At 36.9% G+C, this 21,270-nt stretch overlaps 1 protein-coding gene across 2 annotated transcripts in view; it reads left to right on the top strand.

The window, feature by feature from the left end:
* GLRA2 (glycine receptor alpha 2) overlaps window positions 1-21,270 on the top strand; it is a 231,649-nt gene that overhangs the window by 78,715 nt on the left and 131,664 nt on the right. For both annotated transcript variants that reach the window (XM_053579984.1, XM_053579983.1), the window contains 3 exons: window positions 3,314-3,396; window positions 7,116-7,253; window positions 9,170-9,384. In XM_053579984.1, coding sequence (XP_053435959.1) covers window positions 3,314-3,396; window positions 7,116-7,253; window positions 9,170-9,384 — 436 coding nt within the window. The remainder of the gene's footprint in view (window positions 1-3,313; window positions 3,397-7,115; window positions 7,254-9,169; window positions 9,385-21,270) is intronic.

The raw sequence follows: 21,270 nt of genomic DNA on the forward strand, positions 1-21,270 counted from the left end.
TTTCAAAATAACTGAGATTAAATTTTAAGTATCTTCCCACAAAAAATAAGTAAGTGAGGTGAGGGTTATGTTAATCAGTTTGATTTAAGCATTCCACATTGTATATCACATCATCACATTGTGGGCTATAAATGTATACAGTTATGATTTTACTTAAAAATTAAATACAAGAGAATAAAAAATAAAAGTAAAAATTAGACTGACCAGCCACACTGAAGTTCCACTAAAAAGCAAAAGAAAACAAATGGGATAGTAGTTACTTTGAGGGGGTTTTGATTGGGAAGAAAACACAAGGGAATGTTCAGGGGTGATACAAATATTCAAAATTTGGATCTGAAAACTTGTCAAATGGGTGAATATAGATGTAAAAATTCTTCACACTGTAACTTCAAATGTATGTAATTTTACTGCATTTAATGTAAATGCAATAAATTTAATGTAAATTCAATGGAAAATATAAAAGAGGAATAAATAGTTAAAGATAAAACTTAGATTTTAGACCTTCTGATGCATGGTAAACTAGATATCATAAATCATGGTCTCTGAGGCTCAGTAAAGGATTGATTAGATCTTTACAAGCACTTCCCATTTGCCCAGCTAAAGACATGATTTACCAAACTCCTTATTATTGGTACCCATTGGGTTCCAATACAAAACCCATCCAGAAAGGAAATTATAAAAACAAATAAGGAAGAAAGAAAATACCCACTGAGTTCTCAGCTGAGACGAGATTCAGGGATAGTGCCTGCCTGTTGGGAATTTCTCTCAGTGGAGTCTTCCATGGCTGTGACTCCTAAAATGTTAGGTCCTGTTTGAATTATTAAATATGCCACAAAGGCAGGAATAATTGTGGGTGAGGCCTCGCCTGTCTGAATCAAAAGGAAAAATTTATTTTGCAAAAGAATCAAATTCAGCAAGAAATATTAAAATATATAATTGAATTCCACATTGCATGTTCTTCTAAGCTGCATTCATTTCCACTGTAATTATTATTTTCTAATTTCTCAGAAATGAACTTTGCAAAATCATAATGAAATTTCCAGATTTTTTGGTTTTAATTTGCTTAAACAAATTATCCACCAGCTCTCAGATTATTTTTGTATAATGAACATATTTTTTTCATTTTTATTTTTGGAATTATAAATTTTCAAATTATAGCTGTATTTGTTTATGGGGTACAAAGTGATGCTATGATTTATGAATACAATGTGGAATAATTAAATCAATCAAATTATTGTCTCCATCACCTCAAATGCTTATCATTTTTTGTAGTGAGATGGTTTGAAATTTACTCTCATAGCAATTTTGAAATATCCAATACATTATTATTTACTATATTTGCCATGCTGTGCAATATATCTCAAAGAAAGAAAAAAATATTCCTTTTGTCAAATTGAGGCTTTTTAACCTTTTGCAGCACTGCTCACAATAGCCAGGCTATGGATGAACTATTTTTGTATGATGAAAATATTTCCTCTTTAAAAAATATAAAATAATAGATGGTCATCAGGGTAATAACATAATGGTAGAGTCATGGTAATAACAATTGTAAGTTCATGAATCTGAGTTTTTTTTTAATCCTAATTAAGGTGCCAGTTTTTTTTTTTTTTACTACATTTTCATTTTGGTTCTTTTATTCTGCCCTTATTTTAAAGAGTTTATGGCATTAATATCAATAAAATTGTGTTTAAAAATATGAAGTTTTCTTGCTGGGAAAAAATAATTAAATATCTATATATTTTTAGCTATATCTAGAAATGAGCTCTACAAGTAACAAAAATTATTTTACCTGTCTAAAATGTTATTTTTAAGTCAGTTGTTTAGAATTCAAAGCCATTTCTTCCCTTAGAAAGATAGCATTTGGGTGTTCAGAAATAATGCATAATAAATAAAGATTAAAAACAAAATACAAACCATCCCACTAATCAGAAATATCTACTCTTTATTTGCATTGATTTCCAAGAATGAAAACATTCTTTACACTTCACTGTTTTCCCAGTCATTGTTGTATTTTAACAATTTTTATGATTACCAGTATGGATTCTTTGTCTAATCTCATTTCAAGCCCTAAACCTTTCCTTTCTTTATAGTAAGTGTGCCAGAATTTTATATTTTGCTTTTATTTGAATAAAATGTAAAATGAAGCAGAGAACGGAAAGAGCAGGGATCCAGGAGAGCAGACTGAGAATGAGTATGAAACTAGGGTAAAGTTTATGATGCAAAGTGATAGTTAGAGGGGTCTTTGGACAGAAAAGGTGCTTGAGATATGATACAATGAACAGAACTGGCAGTGAACCCTAGAATTAACAGGGACTGTAGAATTAGGATTGTGTGTGAATATGAATCATCTTATCCTACCTCATTTGGTTAATGGGAAATAAAAGTGTAACAAGTTTAAGGTCTTGTTTAGGGCAAAGAGATAGTTTGAGGAAGTGCTGGGAAGGAAACCTAGATCTGCTGATTCCCAATCCTCATTCCCTTCCTTGAATCTTGGAGGTACAGAAAAACTGAAGAGCAAATGGTATGCACTGTCCCCTTAAGAACTAAAAAAGGAAGCAGTGGAAATCAGATGATGGCTCAAGGAATATCTTGATATAAGGCTCAGTTGGAGCTGGATGGGGCTCAGAAAAGTTAAGGAAAACAGAGCAGAGTATCCCTTACTGGGTGCAGAGAGATGAAGATTATGCACCAACCACAACCTGTAAAGGGGATTTTCTACCTTAAGAACTAGTGCTCGAGAATTGTCAAAATTCTAGAATGAATGCTACAATATATTGTTAATCCATCCATGCATATTAGTATATGAAAACACTGTGGGGTTAAGCATCTACCGGTTTGATGGAAGAAGAACCAATGCTTATCACAACCAAATAAGCTTATCCGCACATCATTTATTGTCCTTGATGCAAAGTCCGTTTATCCAAAGTATAATTCTAAAACAGTATAGACCCTGTATCTTTTGGATATAAATGTGGTAAAGAGCCTATTGTTCTTGTTACACTGTTTCTCAGTGGTCTTATTTAATATAGCATGAACCTGAGACAAGCATCATTGGTGGTGGGGTTGGAGGGAGTCAGAGGCTGAAAGATGGGTAATAGAGAGTAAGGGGTTATGGTGAAACACTATAGTATTTTTTAAATTTACCAATGATTAATCTTCATTTGAAAAACAAAAAGCACTGCCATGGGCTAAGATTTCATTATCTGTATCAATGCCACCTTGCTTAATGCTAAATGCATTTTTGTTTTTTTCTCACAAATTAGACCTTCCAGATTTAAGATTGGTTTTAAAATTTTTTTCTTTCTTTGTAAAGGCTCACCTTGACCTTATCCTGTCCCATGGACTTGAAGAACTTTCCAATGGATGTCCAGACATGTACAATGCAGCTGGAGAGCTGTGAGTCACCATTGTTGAAATGACTGCCTGCTTGTATTAACAAATGACATGATTCTTCTAGTATTCCGTTAAGGAGAAAAGATTCTTTTTTTTCTTTTCTTTTTAGCTTTCTCCTTTTTTTTTTTTTATTAAATCACAGCTGTGTACATTAATGCAATCATGGGGTACAATGTGCTGGTTTTATATACAATTTGAAATATTTTCATCAAACAGGTTAACATAGCCTTCATGGCATTTTCTTAGTTATTGTGTTAAGACATTTGTATTCTACATTTAGTAAATTTCACATGTACCCTTGTAAGATGCACCGTAGGTATAGTCCCACCAATCACCCTCCCTCCACACATCCTTCCCCCCCCCATCACCTTTCCCCATATTCTTGGGCTATAATTGGGTTATAGCTTTCATATGAAAGCTATAGCTTGGTTTCATAGTAGGGCTGAGTAAATTCCATTCTTTAGATACTTTGCTAAGAAGAATATGTTCCAGCTCCATCCATGTAAACATGAAAGAGGTAAAGTCTCTATCTTCCTTTAAGGCTGCATAATATTCCATGGTGTACATACAACACAATTTATTGATCCATTCATGGGTCAATGGGCACTTGGGCTTCTTCCGAGACTTAGAAATTATGAATTGGGCTGCAATAAACATTCTGGTACAAATATCTTTGTTATAATGTGATTTTTTGGTCTTCTGGATAGATACCTAGTGGAGGTATTGTAGGATGCAGTGGCAGGTCTATTTTTAGATCTCTAAGTGTTCTCCAAACATCTTTCCAAAAGGAAGGTATTAATTTGCATTCCCACCAGCAGTGTAGAGGGGAAAAGATTCTTAAGACTTATTCTCTACTTACCAAACCTCAACGTCTTAATGGAAGGACAAGCAAAAAGTGTGTGTGTGCACGTGCGCGCGTCATATAAAAATCTCCTTATCAAGACAGCATAGACAATCATTCAAAGTAAAATGCCATATAACTTGCCCTTCTTCAAACAAACAAACCAAATTTGGTAAGCGTTTCTATGACATGATAATATTTCCTGCAAAAACTAAGATTTTAACTCATTAAACCTTTATAATGAACCACTCTCTAATCATAAAATTATATTTCTTTCCATCTTATGCTCATATAGACCATCACCTCAAAGGAATTCTGGCAGGGAAGGATAATTACTTTGAAAGCAAGACCCAGGGCTCTTAACCACAGGAGGATGTAAGAATGAGGGCCAAGAGATGAGACAGAATAAGATAGGATAAGAGGCAGCTCTCTTAAATAAGCAGTAGATACACAGAGGCATGGTGAAGCAAGTAGGAAAATGTCCCCCTACTTTGTCCCCTTTTTACCCTAGCCCTTATGCCACTGAAATCTTTGACATGTGCCTTAAGTTGCTGATGCCTCCAAGGTAATGGGATTTTCAGTTAAGAGACATGAAATTTTTTCTAGCTTTCTCTGTCAGTATCTCTGTTTATAAAATTCAGGGAATAATAAGTGCTACTGACCTACAGGAATGTTAGGAGATTTAATGAGGTAGGGGCAAGGAAATACTTTTATTATCACATCTTGGTTTAGCAAAATACTATGTTTTAAAAGACACATCAACTGTTATTTAAAAAGAGGCAATGACAGGATTTCCTTCTGATCATTTAAAAACACTGCAGATTTCCCTTGAAACTTCCTATGGAAATAAACAAAATAATGAAACATCATTGTTTTAAGGAGTTGTCAGAGATAAAATGAGAATTTCTGATTTACAATAGGCTTTATGTATTCGTTTTTTCCCTATCACCTCTTCTCTTGAGAAGAAAGTTGAGAAAAACATTTCCTTGCATAAAATGATTTCTTCTTTGTGTCTTCTCTACCATTCTAAACCATCCCCTGCCTCAACCCCACATTTTTATTTTCTCTGTAAAAATTTATCAGCTGTAGCTGTCAACTGAAGCTCATCCAAGGCTTAAAATTTTGAATTAGTAAATATGTTTCTATAATTCAATAATGTTGCACTATTTCCTTGCAAGACCTAGAAATAATGAAATCAAAGAAGTTACAGCTTATCACTAACTTTGGATTTGAAGGGTGGGAATGACTTTTTGCTTTTCTAGTCCAGTGTTACTTTCTTCTTTGCTACCTTTTTACCTCTACTATATGCCCCATGCTGGGTCTTCAGGGTGGTTAATAAGGACTAGCATTGTGGTAGCCACCAAGAAGCTCACCAGATGAAGACATAGGGTATTTAGTGAACTTTGAGTAGTTTCGGGAAGTAGCCAAGATGTACTCATACAGAATCACAGCAGAAGAGAAACGTTTGCCATTCTCTTTCTGGACCATCAACGCTTATTACAGGATCCTCTTTAGAACTCCTTGCTTTCCATGCTTTTAAGGGTTTGGTTTTGAATTTAAAAAGTGGTCCAAAGGGAGAGGAAAATAGATTCCAATTAAACTTGCCATTGATTTCTCAGTAGCTTTGGTGAGTCAACATCTTGCAGCTAATAAGAATAAGAATCTGTAAACTTGGGCAGTGCCTGTGGCTCAGTGGGTAGGTTGCTGGCCCCATATATAGAGTGTGGTAGGTTCAAACCCAGCCCTGACCAAACTGCCACAAAAAATAGCTGGGTGTTGTGGTGAGCACCTGTAGTCCCAGGTGCTTGGGAGGCTGAGGCAAGAGAATTGCCTAAGCCCAGGAGTTGGAGGTTGCTGTGAGCTGTGTGACGCCATGGAACTCTACCTAGGGTGATAAAGTGAGACTCTGTCTCTACAAAAAATAAAAAAAAAATCTGTAAACTTAATAAACATGCTGAAGTTATTGGCCAGCCAAGACTTTACACAAAATCCTTTGTCCTCATGACTCTCATTTTAAAAATTCAAATATTACAAATAAAGGAGGAGAGTAGAGGTAGAGAAATGATGCAGGAAAGGAGAGTAGCCTTAATTTCTGGGGTAGAGAAAGTTGCAGAAGCTATTGACAGTGACCTAGTTAGCAGGAACTTTGGACAATTCACGTCATGTAGCAAAATGATCTTCCATAACAGGTAATCTGTTTTGCTTCTGTGATGAGTGAGCCCATTTAGCAAGACACTAGCACAAATGAATATTCTTAATTTGCATATCCCACAATTTAATCTTAGGTTATCTGCCTATAGCTTTCCCCACTTACTAAAGTAGAAGAATATTAACATAAGCCTTCTAAGAGTAAAGCTAACAGACCTTACGGGGAGAAGGGCCAAGTCTGCAATGGAAATGTTTTAGGCAGGCCTGTGATGAATAAATTCTCACTAAAGAAAAGAATGGTTTTCATTTGAAGTACTAAGACTGGAACTGTGAATTGGATTGTTTTATTGAATTGCCAAAGACACAGCTCTTGCAAGTAAAGACAATCTTCAAAAGATTGTTATGTCTGTTTACTTGTTTGTTCTTCAGAAAGAGTTAGTGAATAAAGAGGCAGAGAAAAGACTTTATAGATTCCATTCTCTCATTACACACACACACACACACACACACACACACACACACCCCATCCATCCATAAATAGCTTGCTGTTTTCAATTTCTTTGGCTCTAATGACATGTAGCTGTCATGATGATTGCAGCTCTTTCATTAAGAATACTCTCGAATTGATTATGTGTCTGCTTTAGATGATTTCCTCATTTGCTTCTTTTCATGGCTTTACTTTCAAGCTGTCTTGAAAAGACATTCAGTTTTTCACTATGTTTCTTTACTCCAGTTGGGTACACGATGAATGACCTGATATTTGAGTGGTTAAGTGATGGTCCAGTGCAAGTTGCTGAAGGATTGACCCTGCCTCAGTTTATTTTAAAAGAAGAGAAAGAACTTGGCTACTGCACAAAGCACTACAACACTGGTAAGATTTCTTTCATTTGCTAAACCCAAGGGAGCTCCATTTGCAGCTTAGAGTATATATCCTATGACCTTAATTGCTGCATGTTTATCAAGCAAAGGGAGCTACTTGGCATACACTTGGTTTGGCTCACACACACCCCCATGCCCCAAGTAGATAAGATTCCTACACCCTCTGGAATAGGCCGGCAAGCATAAGAGATAATTCTCCAAAACACAAAAAGAAGGAAAGAGGGTTTGGGAATCTTTTGCTATTCTCTTGCTGACCATCTGTTGTCAAACAAGACTGAAGAAAGGTGTGGGACACCTCATTAGTGGTGCAGACAAAGTATGAATTCTGGCCCCTTCCTGACATCCATTCTTAACATTGGATCCTCAACTCAATTTGCGTTCTCTGCCTTAGTAGAAGAGAGAGATAACAAAATAGGTCTTTATAAACCCAGGAATAGAGCTGTCATGCTCTGCAGTCCTGGACAGCAACAGGAGTTTGGATGAAAATCAGCTGGCAGGAATACACTTGGCTCTAAAGTCATGTGTTATCAGTAGTGCTGACAGACACATGGGGAGGGGGCAGAGAGGAAGTGGTAACAGGTGGACATCTGTTGTTGCCTGCAAGATTATGCCTGCCCAGTAAAGTTGATAGCTTTACCTATGAACATCCTGGTCTTTGACACCATACAAGCTGATCATGGACAATCAAGACATGATGGTTAGTCCAAGTCTCCTGCTGAGGAGAATGATTCATGAACACTTGCTCCAGCAGTGAACAATAACTTCCTATGAAGTAACATAAACCTGATTCCAAGGTGTTGTTTCTAATCAAGAACAATTCAGACTTATCTCTGGTAATTTGTATGGACTAAGTAAAATTGCCTTTGGGGGTTCTACTTCCAAGTCAATTAAAGAAGAAAAAAGTGGGAAGAGACAGGAATATCTATCTTTTAATAGTAAGTGAACAGTTTTAATATCTTTACATGCATTCTTTTTTTTTTTTTTTTGAGACAGAGTCTCACTATGTTGCCTTCAATAGAGTGCTGGGCCATCACAGCTCACAGCAAATTCAAACTCTTGGGCTTCAGCAATTCGCTTGCCTCAGTATCCCAAGTAGCTGGGACTCCAGGAATCCACCACAATGCCCACCTACTTTTTTGCTGTTGTTGTCATTGTTGTTGAGAAGGCCCAGGCCAGGTTCAAACCCACCAGACCTGGGGGTATATGGCTGGCACACTAACCACTGAGCATAGGTGCTGAGAGCCAATGCATTCTTTTTTATTGACAAAGAAACACTGTAACTAGTCTCTATAACTATTCTTAATGTCCTCAAGCAATTACCCAGAAGTCTAGGAAATTTTTACAATGACTGGATTATACACATGGCTTATACAAATGTTTATTTTTCTCTCTCCATTAATAACACAAATAACTCCAAATACTTTTTTGAACTTTACTACTTCAGATGGAATGGTTTCAAGTATTTTTTAGCATATATCATATGTTATATATATGTTACATGTGTATGCTATATATTACATATGTGCTATATATTACATATTACAAGCCCACAAAATTTGAATATGTTATTTCCCCTGGTACGTTGTGTCAGTCTCACAAATTTTGAAGCTCTGTCTGTCTAAAATAATCAAGCTGCAGCAAGCACAAATTTAAAATTAAATATGCCACAAAGTTTTGGTCCAGTAACCCTTCAGATAACACATTCTCACACTATCATTATCACTATTATCTCACAGTAATTACTTCCATTACTGCTTGAGCTGGAGAAGAGTTGAATTGGTTATGTAGAGGAAGAATTTTGTATAATCTCTCAAATCCATCTGTAATAGTCTTTAAAAAATAAATGGGATGCAGGATTTGGGAAGACAAATTCAAATTGTACTTTAAATGATTATTTCCTGCTTCTAGGAAAGTTTACTTGCATCGAGGTCAAGTTTCACCTGGAACGTCAAATGGGGTATTATTTGATCCAGATGTACATTCCCAGCCTGCTGATAGTCATTTTGTCCTGGGTCTCCTTTTGGATAAACATGGATGCAGCCCCTGCCAGGGTTGCATTGGGCATCACTACAGTCTTAACGATGACCACTCAGAGTTCTGGTTCCAGGGCATCTCTGCCAAAGGTAAGAAACATCTCCTTGCTTGACAACAAATGACCTGAGAGGTTCACCAAAGATCTTGCGGGTTGGAGATTTCTGTGAATACAGAAATATTTGCCATCCTAAGGCACTGTTGTAGATGCAAGTGTAATAATAGAAGAAAAAGCTGAATTTGAGAGAACCAGGGCTCTTTGGACGTGGGGAATCCTCAAAATCATAGAATTGAAGGGAAAGGGGAATCAGGATTGAGAGAGAAGAGGAATGAATAGAGTTAGAAACATGGATCAGAAATTCTAAGAAGCTCTTTAGTGCTTTGACCTCAGTTGTTTATGAGCCATGAAGGTTGCAGGAATTAGAGTAAGATTGGTGCAATTTGTGCTGTATTGTTAAGTATTTGTTAGTGAGGCTATTGAAATTCATATGCTCAGTGAAGTCATTTATAGTAATAAAAATTTGAATTAGGCTCCTGAAAATTTATACAGAAAAGCCATATTATTGAGTAGATGTAAGAGATTAATGTACAACATTAGGGTGGGGCAAATCAGATACATGAATCTTTGATATGCTTTAGTTTTCTTTAATGACTGATGTGCTACTGTCTTCTAGTAACATACCTAGTGAAGGAACAGGGGAGTCACCTAAGATGGTGAAAATTCCAGGAATTGTGACTGAGGGACTAAGGAGTGTAGGATGGAAATCAAGGACACATATACATTTTGTAGCACCTCAAATGAAAGTCCATAAGTGGCTATGTAATCTATTTTTATGTAAGGTAGGCCCTCTGTACTTGTAAATATTGCTTAAGCAAGTAATTATAAATTCCCCACTTGTGAAATACCCAAGCACCCCAGAAGTATGCTTGTGTGTGCTTTCTCCTGTCACCAAGTACATTGAGCCATTGGCTTCAATATGACTTCAATCTAGCATTCAGCATACACCACCTCATACTGGTTGAGCCACCTCTCCAAAACCCAGTTTCAGAAAACAATTGAGATGTAATCCTATATTTTTGCTGGCTTAAGGTTTTGTTTGGTTGTTCTGCATTTGACATGATGAGAAATATTAGATCATGTTCCACATTATCTCCTATGGCATATGCAGGAGGTCTATGGCTATAATGGAAGTAGACTGGATATTGTGGAAATAGTTATACAACTTATTAAGTCCCATTCCTCCAAAGATAAATATTAGGTTTTGTATGTTCTTAGAGAAAGGAATAGAGATATCTCTGATACTTTTTTTATCTAGAAGAACAAATAGTACATGTACCTATGGTATATTTCCATCGGAATACAGATGTCACCAGTACTAACAGCTTTTTTCAGCTACTTAATCACAGATCAATTATACCCAATAGTAATTCTAATCCACTTTGTACCCTTCCCAAACAGGTTCATTTGCTAATTTCTCATTAGTTATTGCCATCACCACATGTAGTACCATAAGACCTCAGGATGCACAAACTTATATTTTACTATTTCATAGACAGCCAAAGTACTAATGCCAATTGTGAGCAGATAATTTGAAAATATAAGACATTTAGCCTCCAAATACTCATTGCTATGAAAAGAACACTCATATATTTTCAAAATGGGAGCTTGAGTTTTTATAAATTTGTTATTCATTCTGTGAAGCTGTTAAGATTCTGCATCAATGGTCAAAACTATTGCTAAATAAATGGGAACTGATCAGTAATCTTCGTATGTAGAAGCAATCAGGAATTCAGATAAACCAAAAGAGGGTATAATCAAACATCATTTTGTACTTGGCTCTGAACTCATAGTGGTTATCGTTTTGCCACTAGCAGGTTGATCTTCCACATGTACTTTTCTTAAGCTATTATTAAACATGGTTGGTCCTTGGCTGTGAGGAGATGTGACTCATATGAATGATGGTAAGAAACCAAAATGGGATGAAAAGTGAGTCTTGGAAAATGAAGAACTGACCATACACTAATTTGTACAAATACATACATATAAATAATCAATTTATAAACACTGCAATCTCTGACCACCAGATGCTCCACTTGGCTGATTGTATGGTTGCTATAGGCCTACTGCAATGTGCTGTATAGAGTATACATGCACATTGAACTTTAATAGTAAGACATGCTTGTTATAGAAAAGATAGAAAACACAGAAATCATTGTTTACATCCAGGAAGTAACTATTGTTAAGACATTGATGTATTTCTTTCTACTCTGTTTGCTATGTGCATCTGTGGGCAAACTCAATTATATGCACACATAGAAAATTGGGACCAAACTTTTATAAAGTTCTAAACTATGTGCCATTTCCCATGGCATTAAGAATCTCTTTTGAGCATAATGACTTAATAATGGTCTATGGGCTATATTGGTCATCAATTATTTTGCCATCTTGGATATGCAGGGTTTGCTTTTTTGCTTTTATATGTTTGATCATTATATATACATTTGTATATGAGTGTTTATATCTCACTGTGTTCTAAAAAATATATCTATACATTTTTTTAATTTGCAATGAGAAAAAAGAAATAACTGAGGATGACTAGAGTGGAGGAAGATCTATAGGAAGATGTTTGATGGGATACATGTTCCATGAAGGCAGGAATTTTATCTTGTTCATTGTGTTAACTACAACATCTAGAACAGTATATGGCTTAGGCTAGATGATCAATAAATCCTTATTGAATATATGAATAAATTAATGAACAGCCATGTTTCCCCATGTGAGACTGTGTAAGACAGTAGTCCCCAACCTTTCTGGCACCAGAGACAAGTTTCATGGAAGACAATTTTTCCATAGATTGGGGGTGGGATGATAGCACAGGAGGCAGAGCTCAGGTGTGATGCAAGTGATAGTGACTATAAATGCAGATGAAGCTCTGCTTGCCTGTTTGTCCACTGCTCACCTACTGCTATGGGGCCCAGTTCTTAACAGGCCACAGACCATAACCATTTTGGCACCAGGGACCAGTTTCATAGAAGACATTTTTCCATGGATGGTGGGGTGTGGGATATAGGACGCAGAGCTCAGGCAATGACACTGTGCAGGGTTTGGGAACCACAGATGTGGAAGATAAAATAGACTTGAAGCAGACTCTATGGATAAAAGTTTTATGGAAAAATATTAGAGTGTTAATATGCATAAGAATTTTATAATAGTATAACATATACTATAAAGGGATAGAATTTTTCTAAAGGAGTATGTCCCCTATTCCAGAAGTTCTCAACCAGATTTAGGAAAGTTAAGAACACACGAATAAAGATATTTTTAATAATATAGGCAGGCTTGAATATAAATCTTGAAGATTTCATGTTGCTCAACCTCTCTAAGTTTGTTTTCTCATTGCTAAAGTGGGAACATTAATACCTCTTTCAAAATCAAATGAAGATGAGATGAGGCACTATCAAATACATGGTTTAGCCAAGTTTTTGTATGTAGTAAGCACTCAACTCATTTTGATTATTTTTGTTGATATTGTTCCTTGTCCATAACATAGTAAAAAAGACTGCTCAGTAGAATGGGAGGTTAAATAATATTAGAGACTCATAAAGGGCCTTATGAATAGAATATTTCATGTTCTTTGGATGGCCCATTATTTAGTTACAGTTGTTCTGTTAATGAGCTAAGCCAAAGTTTATCATATGCATGTGTGTACACAATACAATTGGCCATCCATATCCATGGGTTCTGCCTCCCCAGATTCAACCAACCATGGGTAAAAAATATTTTAAAAATCAATAAAATAACAATAAAATAAAAATAATATAGATACAAAAATCCAGTACAATGTAACAACTATTTATATAGTACTTACTTTTTATTAGGTATTATAAGTAATCTAGAGAGGAGTTAAGTATATAGGAGAATGTGCTTAGGTTTTATATAACTACCGTTTTATATAAGGGACTTAAGTATCCACAGCTTTTAGTATCTACAAGTATTCCGGAACCAATTCCCCTCAGATCTGAGGGACAGCTATATATATACACACACGTATGCACATATATGTGTGTTTTCCATAGGTAGACAGTTTATTAGATGGGTTAAGTTCCAGAGGGTCTAAAGCAATGTCTCTATTTTTCTCCAATCACTGCCATTAAACATCCTATTGTGTTCTGTTCTCCTTGCCCCCCGGAGGACATTTCAGGAAGATTCCATAGGTTCTTAGTCACCACATACCATGCTATTAGACTCAGAATGCACACATGTTTATTTTACAATTTAATAGAAGGCTAAAGTATTGGTGACAAATACTTGGTGACAGTCCATTATAAAACTTTTATAAAAAAGACTTTTTGTAAAATAAATCATCTAGTCTGAAACAAGACTTTGGTCTCACACGATTCAATGCTCTTTTCTTCCCTTGCCTCCAGCTCAGGCCTGACTTTTGTCTTAAAAATATGCAGTGAGGTGGAGCAAATGTTCTGTTCCTTCACAGTGCCTCCTTGTGTTTCCAATTCCCCCTTCCCACTTCTGTTGCTGCATCATCATTTTAAGAGATGAGGTGAAGGGGAGAATGGATAAAAGTTCATGTGACTGACACAGTTGTATCCTATCTGTTGGTGCTTTCTCGAATGGCAAGCCTCCAGGAAGTGCTGGATTTCTTGTGAGCTGAACATGAGTTCTTTGGGGTTCCCAGGGATCCTACATACTATACCATTTCTGGATGAACAATGCACTCTCTAGTTGATGTCTTAAAATCTTTTTTTAGTTATTGCCTCCTAGCAGCATATCCCATATCACTTCTGACTCCTAAGGTCCCCTCACTCAACCAGACAGCCCTGCTGGTTGACACGTCTTGCAAATGATTCACATCTGGCTATCTTCCACACCATTTATTTGGGCCACTAAGAACTTGTGCATTTATTGCCTTGCTAAATGGTAGAAATGCAACTTAACTAACTGCTAACCCTTCTGCTTTCACCCCACCATTGTGGGCATTCCACCCAACCTATTGCCGTCAGAATTTATCCAGGCAAGAAACAGGCATTGGTGTTCATATTTTCATACAATCTCCAAACTACTGAGAACACACAAGAGGCTCTCCTGAGAACTCCTTTATTCTTTAATCCAGGGACAACTTGGAATTTCAGCAACATAGCAAATATTTGTTATGCAGAGGAGATGCCAGTTTCTTCTCTTATGGCAGTGGGAATGCAACGTCTTCTCTCATCTTTAGGATAGGAGAGAGGATGCCACAGCATTGTCAACATCCCCAAATTCTATTACTTCAATTAATTCCTTTCAAATGTCTTGTTTTCTGTAATAACATAGGATTTTGAAGACAATGGTCTTCAGACATTTACTCTCTTCTAGAAAGTCCTGTATCCTACATCCATATGTGTAGGACTTTAGTAGAAATTCTAAAGCAACAAGATTATCCTGTTCCCATATGATTACACTAAGAAATAAGTATTTTTAATTTTAGATTGTTGTCCATATGAGGGCAAGGACTTCATGGATTTTGTAAATGTTTATATACCCGCCATTTAGCACAACACCTGGTTTACAGTAGGTGTTCAGTAAAGAGTCAGTTAGTGAATTAATGGACATTGTTCAAAATATTTGTAGTCAAGTGTAATTCTTTTTTTTATTAAATCAAAAAAGAGGTAGATCATGTATACATTAAGGCATTTAGGAGGTACAATGTGCTGATTTCATATACAATTTGGAATGCTTACATTGTACTGGTTGATATATCCCTCACGTCATTTACTTAATTATTGTATTAAGACATTTATACTCTATGCTTAATAGATCCAACATGTACCCTTGCAATATGCACCATAGGTGTGATCCTACCATTCACCCTCCCTCCATCTGACCTCCCCCCTCCCCTCCCATCCACCTCTTCATCCTGGGCCATAGTTGTGGTCTATTCTTTCATATGAAAGTGTGAGTGATTGTAAATTGGTTTCATAATAGTACATTGGATACTTTTTCCTCCATTCTTGAAATACTTTACTGATAATTCACTTATCCATTCATTTATTCAACTAACATTTATTTATTGAATGTTTTCTCTGTGCCATGCATTGTGCTGGGGGTCAAAAATGAATAAAACACAATCCCTACCCATCAGAGGCTTGCAATCTAGCCCACCTGAGACAGACATTTGGACTGGTGATTATTAAGCATTGTGGAATATAAAACCATATCAGTGAGGGTGCCTATTAAGTGGAAGAGGGAGGATGGGAGGGGAGAGGAGAGAGAAAGGGAAGGAGAAAGAGAAACAGCAGAATTAGGGAAATGGTCTGGGAGAGGGAGCCTGAACTGAATCTATGAAGCATATTAAGTAGGTAAAGTAGGAGGTAAAGGGCACTCCAGGCAATGAGGACCTTCTACTCATAATATTTGCGCTACACTTATAAAATAAGATTTCCTAGAAGACAATCTGGGTGGGTTTCCAATAAGCTTCACAAATTTTAAACATATTTCAAGTAAGAAACTTGTGTTTATTGATTCCAAGTTAATTTCCTACCTTCCTGCCCACCCAAAGCTTTTTGTGTGTTTTTGATTTTCTTTTTCTTTTTTGTTTTTCAGAACTTCAATCCCTTCTCAAAATACAGGAAAATAAAATCTGTTCCATAGGTACTTTCTCCTTTGAAGGTATAATATTGGTTTTTAAATATTTCTCTCTGCAACCTCTAAGAAACTATTCGCTTGGCAGTGTTTTTTCATTTTGTTTTACTTTGTTTTGTTTTTACCATGTAGAGCATAAAACCCTAGTGGCAGACCGAAGGCTGGTGTACTGTTGTCTTTCCAACCCTTAGAAAAATATCAGGAGGAATTGAATGGAATGCTGAGACATCAGGCAGGCTTTGCATATGGCCAAATGGAGGTTAAACAATTATCTTCCTGTACTGCATGGTTGTTATTATAGCTAAATGATTTGTAGCCATTCCTATGTGTCTTGAGTCCTTATTTGTGCCTGCACCCAGAGACTGTAGAAGTGAAAGCAAGCACAGGTAGGGAACAGCTAGGATGACACAGGTATGACTCTGACAGACCCATAACTGTCTCTTCGGAGTAAGGATCTAGAGGCATTGTCTTTAGCCATTATCAACCGGGATGCCCTATTTCCTAAATAAGGAAAGTTCCCCTTACTTTTCAGCCATCTGGTCAACAAAGACCAGCTGGACTATGTCAAGCAGCTGCCAAACTCAGGACACACTTGGAATTTAAAACAAAAGAGGCCATAGTTCTGCCATACTTTGTCTTGCTTTACTCCCCACCAGAATGCTTCTGACTGGAGACTGCATTAAGAGAAACTATGAAAGCAGTAAGACTCATACCTATTGGAAGTCTCAAAATAAGGATTTGTTGGATGTCTGCCTTAGCTGTAAAAAAATAAAAATTATTGCTCCTTGAATCAGATATATCCCCAGATAATTTGAATGACTTTCCTAGGTCAGACTAGTATTTCTGAAAAAGGTTGAGAACAATTTTCACATAATCAGGATTTTATGAAGTTCTTGGACAAAAGATTGAAAAGTATAAAAACCAAGCTTTGAGAAACTGATCTCCAAGGCTTCTTGCTTTTGTCAGCTATCTACATGTGGGAGACTTCATAAATGTTCTCTTCTGACATTTTCCAAACCACAAGAAATTGAAGAGTCATTGATGTGGTGAGTGCGGGATAAAAATATGCAAAGAGATGACATGTGAGAATTCTCTGGGGACAGAGCGGGAGCACCACGGGCACACTTTAGTTTAAGAATGTTGTTGGAAGCCTGTGTAGGAAAGCTGACAATAAGAGAAGCTACCCAGGCTGTGCTTCTGCCTGAGTCACAGTGAGGCTCATAAGTCTTTTACAAATGGTATTTTGAGGTCCAGGATTATTTTGAACTTTGTTTTTTTTTTTTTATTTCATTAAAATGAGTAACTCTGGATCACGTAGCCCAGAAGGCTTTTTTTTTATTATATGATTATAGTTTTGTTAAAACAACTCTCCTAAATATGCATAGAATAATGTTTTAATGCTTTAATGTTATCAGTGGTATTCCTTGGATATGATATCTCATGTGTTTTTTGTTGTCTTCCTTGTGTTTTTCTTTTTTGAACATGTATATTTTATACATGGAGATATAGTTCTTTTTTTATTAAATCATGGCTATGTACATTAATGCAATCATGGGGCACCATACACTGGTTTTATACACAGTTTGACACATTTTCATCACACTGGTTGACAAAGCCTTCCTGGCATTTTCTTAGTTATTGTGTTAAGACAATTATATTCTACATTTACTAAGTTTCACATGTACCCTTGTAAGATGTACTGCAGGTGTAACGTTATAAACACTACACAGTGAGGAAAAAATCAACTACAAGGAGTTAAATTGAAATCATTTCCATTCAGATCAGGAACCAGGCAAGGTTGCCCATTGTCTCCACTGCTCTTTAACATTGTAATGGAAGTTTTAGCTATCACAATTAGGCAAGAAAAGGCAATCAAAGGTATCCATATAGGGTCGGAGGAGATCAAACTTTCACTCTTCACAGATGATATGATTGTATATCCATACTACCCAAAGCAATGTACAATTTTAATGCAATCCCTATTAAAGCTCCACTGTCATACTTTAAAGATCTCAAAAAAAATGATACTTCATTTTATATGGAATCAGAAAAAATGTCAAATAGCTAAGACATTACTCAGAAATAAAAACAAAGCAGGAGGAATCACACTACCAGACCTCAGACTATACTATAAATCAATAGTGATCACAACAGCATGGTACTGACACGAAAACAGAGAGGTAGATGTCTGGAACAGAATAGAGAACCAAGAGATGAACCCAGCTACTTACCGTTATTTGATCTTTGACAAGCCAATTAAAAACATTCAATGGGGAAAGATTCCCTATTTAACAAATGCTGCTGGGTGAACTGGCTGTTGACCTGTAGAAGACTGAAACTGGACACACACCTCTCACCATTAACTAAGATAGACTCTCACTGGATTAAAGATTTAGAAACTATAAAAATACTAGAAGAAAGTGCAGGGAAAACACTTGAAGGAATCAGCCTGGGCGAATATTTTATGAGGAGGATCCCCCGGGCAATTGAAGCAGCATCCAAAATACACTACTGGGACCTAATCAACTGAAAAGCCTCTGCACAGCCAAGAACACAGTAAGTAAAGCAAGCAGACAGCCCTCAGAATGGGAGAAGATATTTGCAGGTTATGTCTCCAACAAAATCCACAGAGAACTCAAACGTATTAGCAAGAAAAGAACAAGTGATCCCATCTCAGGGTGGGAAAGGGACTTGAAGAGAAACTTCTCTGAAGAAGACAGGCGCACGGCCTACAGACACATGAAAAAATGCTCATCATCCTTAATCATCAGAGAAATGCAAATCAAAACTACTTTGAGATATCACCTAACTCCAGTAAGATTAGCCCATATCACAAAGTCCCAAAACCAGAGATGTTGGCATGGATGTGGAGAAAAGGGAACACTTCTACATTGCTGGTGGAAATGCAAACTAATATGTTCCTTTTGGAAAGATGTTTGGAGAACACTTAGGGATCTAAAATAGACCTGCCATTCAATCCTACAATTCCTCTACTAGGTATATATCCAGAAGACCAAAAATCACATTACAACAAAGATATATGTACCAGAATGTTTATTGCAGCCCAATTCATAATTGCTAAGTCATGGAAGAAGCCGAAGTGCCCATTAACCCATGAATGGATCAATAAATTGTGGTATATGTACACCATGGAATAGTATGCAGCCTTAAAGAAAGATGGAGACTTTACCTCTTACATGTTTACATGGATGGAGCTGGAACATATTCTTCTTAGCAAAGTATCTCAAGAATGGAAGAAAAAGTATCCAATGTACTCAGCCCTACTATGAAACCAATTCATATCTTTCTTATGAAAGCTATAACCCAATTATAGCTCAAGAAGAAGGGGAAAGAGGAGAGGGAAGGGAGGAGGGAAGATGGGTAGAGGGAGAGTAATTGGTGGTACCATACCTAGGATGCATCTCACATGTACATACAAGGGTACATGTGAAATTTAGTAGGTGTAGAATATAAATGTCTTAACACAATAACTAAGAAAATGCCGTGATTGGTGCCTCTGGCTCAGTGGGTAGGGCGCTGGCCCCATATTCCAAGGGTGGCGGGTTTGAATCCAGCCCTGGCCATACTGCAACAAGAAAATGCCGTGAAGACTATGTTAACCAGTTTGATGAAAACATTTCAAATTGTATATAAAACCAGCACATTGTACCCCATGGTTGCATTAATGTACACAGCTATGATTTAATAAAAAAAAAAAATCAACTACAAATGGTGCCAAAAAATGTATACACATTTTAAGAGAAAAAGCTATTCTACTAATGCTTGTTGCATGGAGATGTTAGCATTCATTTGATTAATGTCATCTTTTGAGCAAATGTCATAGTACACATTGCTACTGCAATTCAACTCAACTTCGAAAAATAATATATAGATAACAGTGCTTAAAATGTGTATACATTGTTTTGGCACCCCCAGTATTGTGGAGATGTAACAGTGTCAGGAACTGTGTTACATGCTTATAACACAGACAAAAAGAAACAGAACTTCTGTCCTTAAGAAGACCAACATATATGTAAAATAGATTACAACTCAGTGCAGTAAGAGAGCAATGGGGTAGATTTTTTATAAAAATGGCTGTGATACATTATTCTTAGTAAAGCATCACAAGAATGGAGAAGCAAGAACCCTATGTACTCCATTCCGATATGAGGACAATTAATGACCTAGTACACGGTGGGGGGCAGGGGAAGGGGAGAGCAGAGGGAAGGAGTGAGGGAGGTGGGGGAAGGGGAGAGCAGAGAGAGGGAAGTAGGGAGGGGGGTAAGGGAAGGAAAGAGCAGAGAGAGGAAGGAGGGAGGGAGGTGGGGGGTCATGGTGTGTGGCACACCTTTTGGGGGTGGAACACAATTATAAAAGGGACTCTACCTAACAAATGCAATCAATGTAACCTGGTTCTTTGTACCCACAATGAATCCCCAAGGACAACAAAAAATGGGTGTGATACAAGAATGGAGAAGCATGAATCCTATGTACTCAATTTTGATATGAGGACAATTAATGACAATTAAGGTTATGGGGGGGAAACAGAAAGAGGGACAGAGGGAGGGGGTGGGGCCTTGGTGTGTGTCACACTTTATGGGGGCAAGACATGATTGCAAGAGGGACTTTACCTAATAATTGCAATCAGTGTAACCTGGCTTATTGTACCATCAATGAATCCCCAAAAATAAAAAAAAAAAATGGGTGTGATAATTCCTCTCCCTCTATCTACATTCTTGGGTAATAGCCTCCTCCTACACTGACTGTAAACTTAACCATGTGACTTGCCTTAACCACTGGGACAATGGCAAATGTCAAATAAGAAAAGACTTAAAATGGACAAGGTGTGGGGTGTTTGGCACATCTTTTGAGTGTGGGACATAACCACAAGGGGGAGTCTACCTAACAAAATCAAATATTTTAACCTGGTTGTACCCGCATGTCAACCTGAAATAAATTTACTTTTCAATTAAAAAAAAATTTTAAAAACTAGCCAGGCATTGTGGAAGGAGCCTATAGTCCCAGTTACTTGGAAGGCTAAGCCAAGAGAATTGCCTAAGCCCAAGAGCTGGAGGTTGCTGTGAGCTGTGACATCACAGCACTCTACTGAGGGTGACAAAGTGAGACTCTGTCTCTAAAAAAAAAAATGGGTGCAGCACCTGTGGCTCAAAGGGGTAGGGTGCCGGCCCCATATGCCGGAGGTGGTGGGTTTAAACCCAGCCCCAGCACCGGCCAAAAACTGCAAAAAAAAAAAAGTTAAAAAAGAAAAGACTTAAAAATGCTTGCATATTGGAGCTAACTCTCTCCTGTTGCTCATGGGAGCCTATGACCACCTCTATAT

This window comes from Nycticebus coucang, chromosome X (genome assembly GCF_027406575.1).
Source record: "Nycticebus coucang isolate mNycCou1 chromosome X, mNycCou1.pri, whole genome shotgun sequence".
Taxonomy (NCBI): domain Eukaryota; kingdom Metazoa; phylum Chordata; class Mammalia; order Primates; family Lorisidae; genus Nycticebus; species Nycticebus coucang.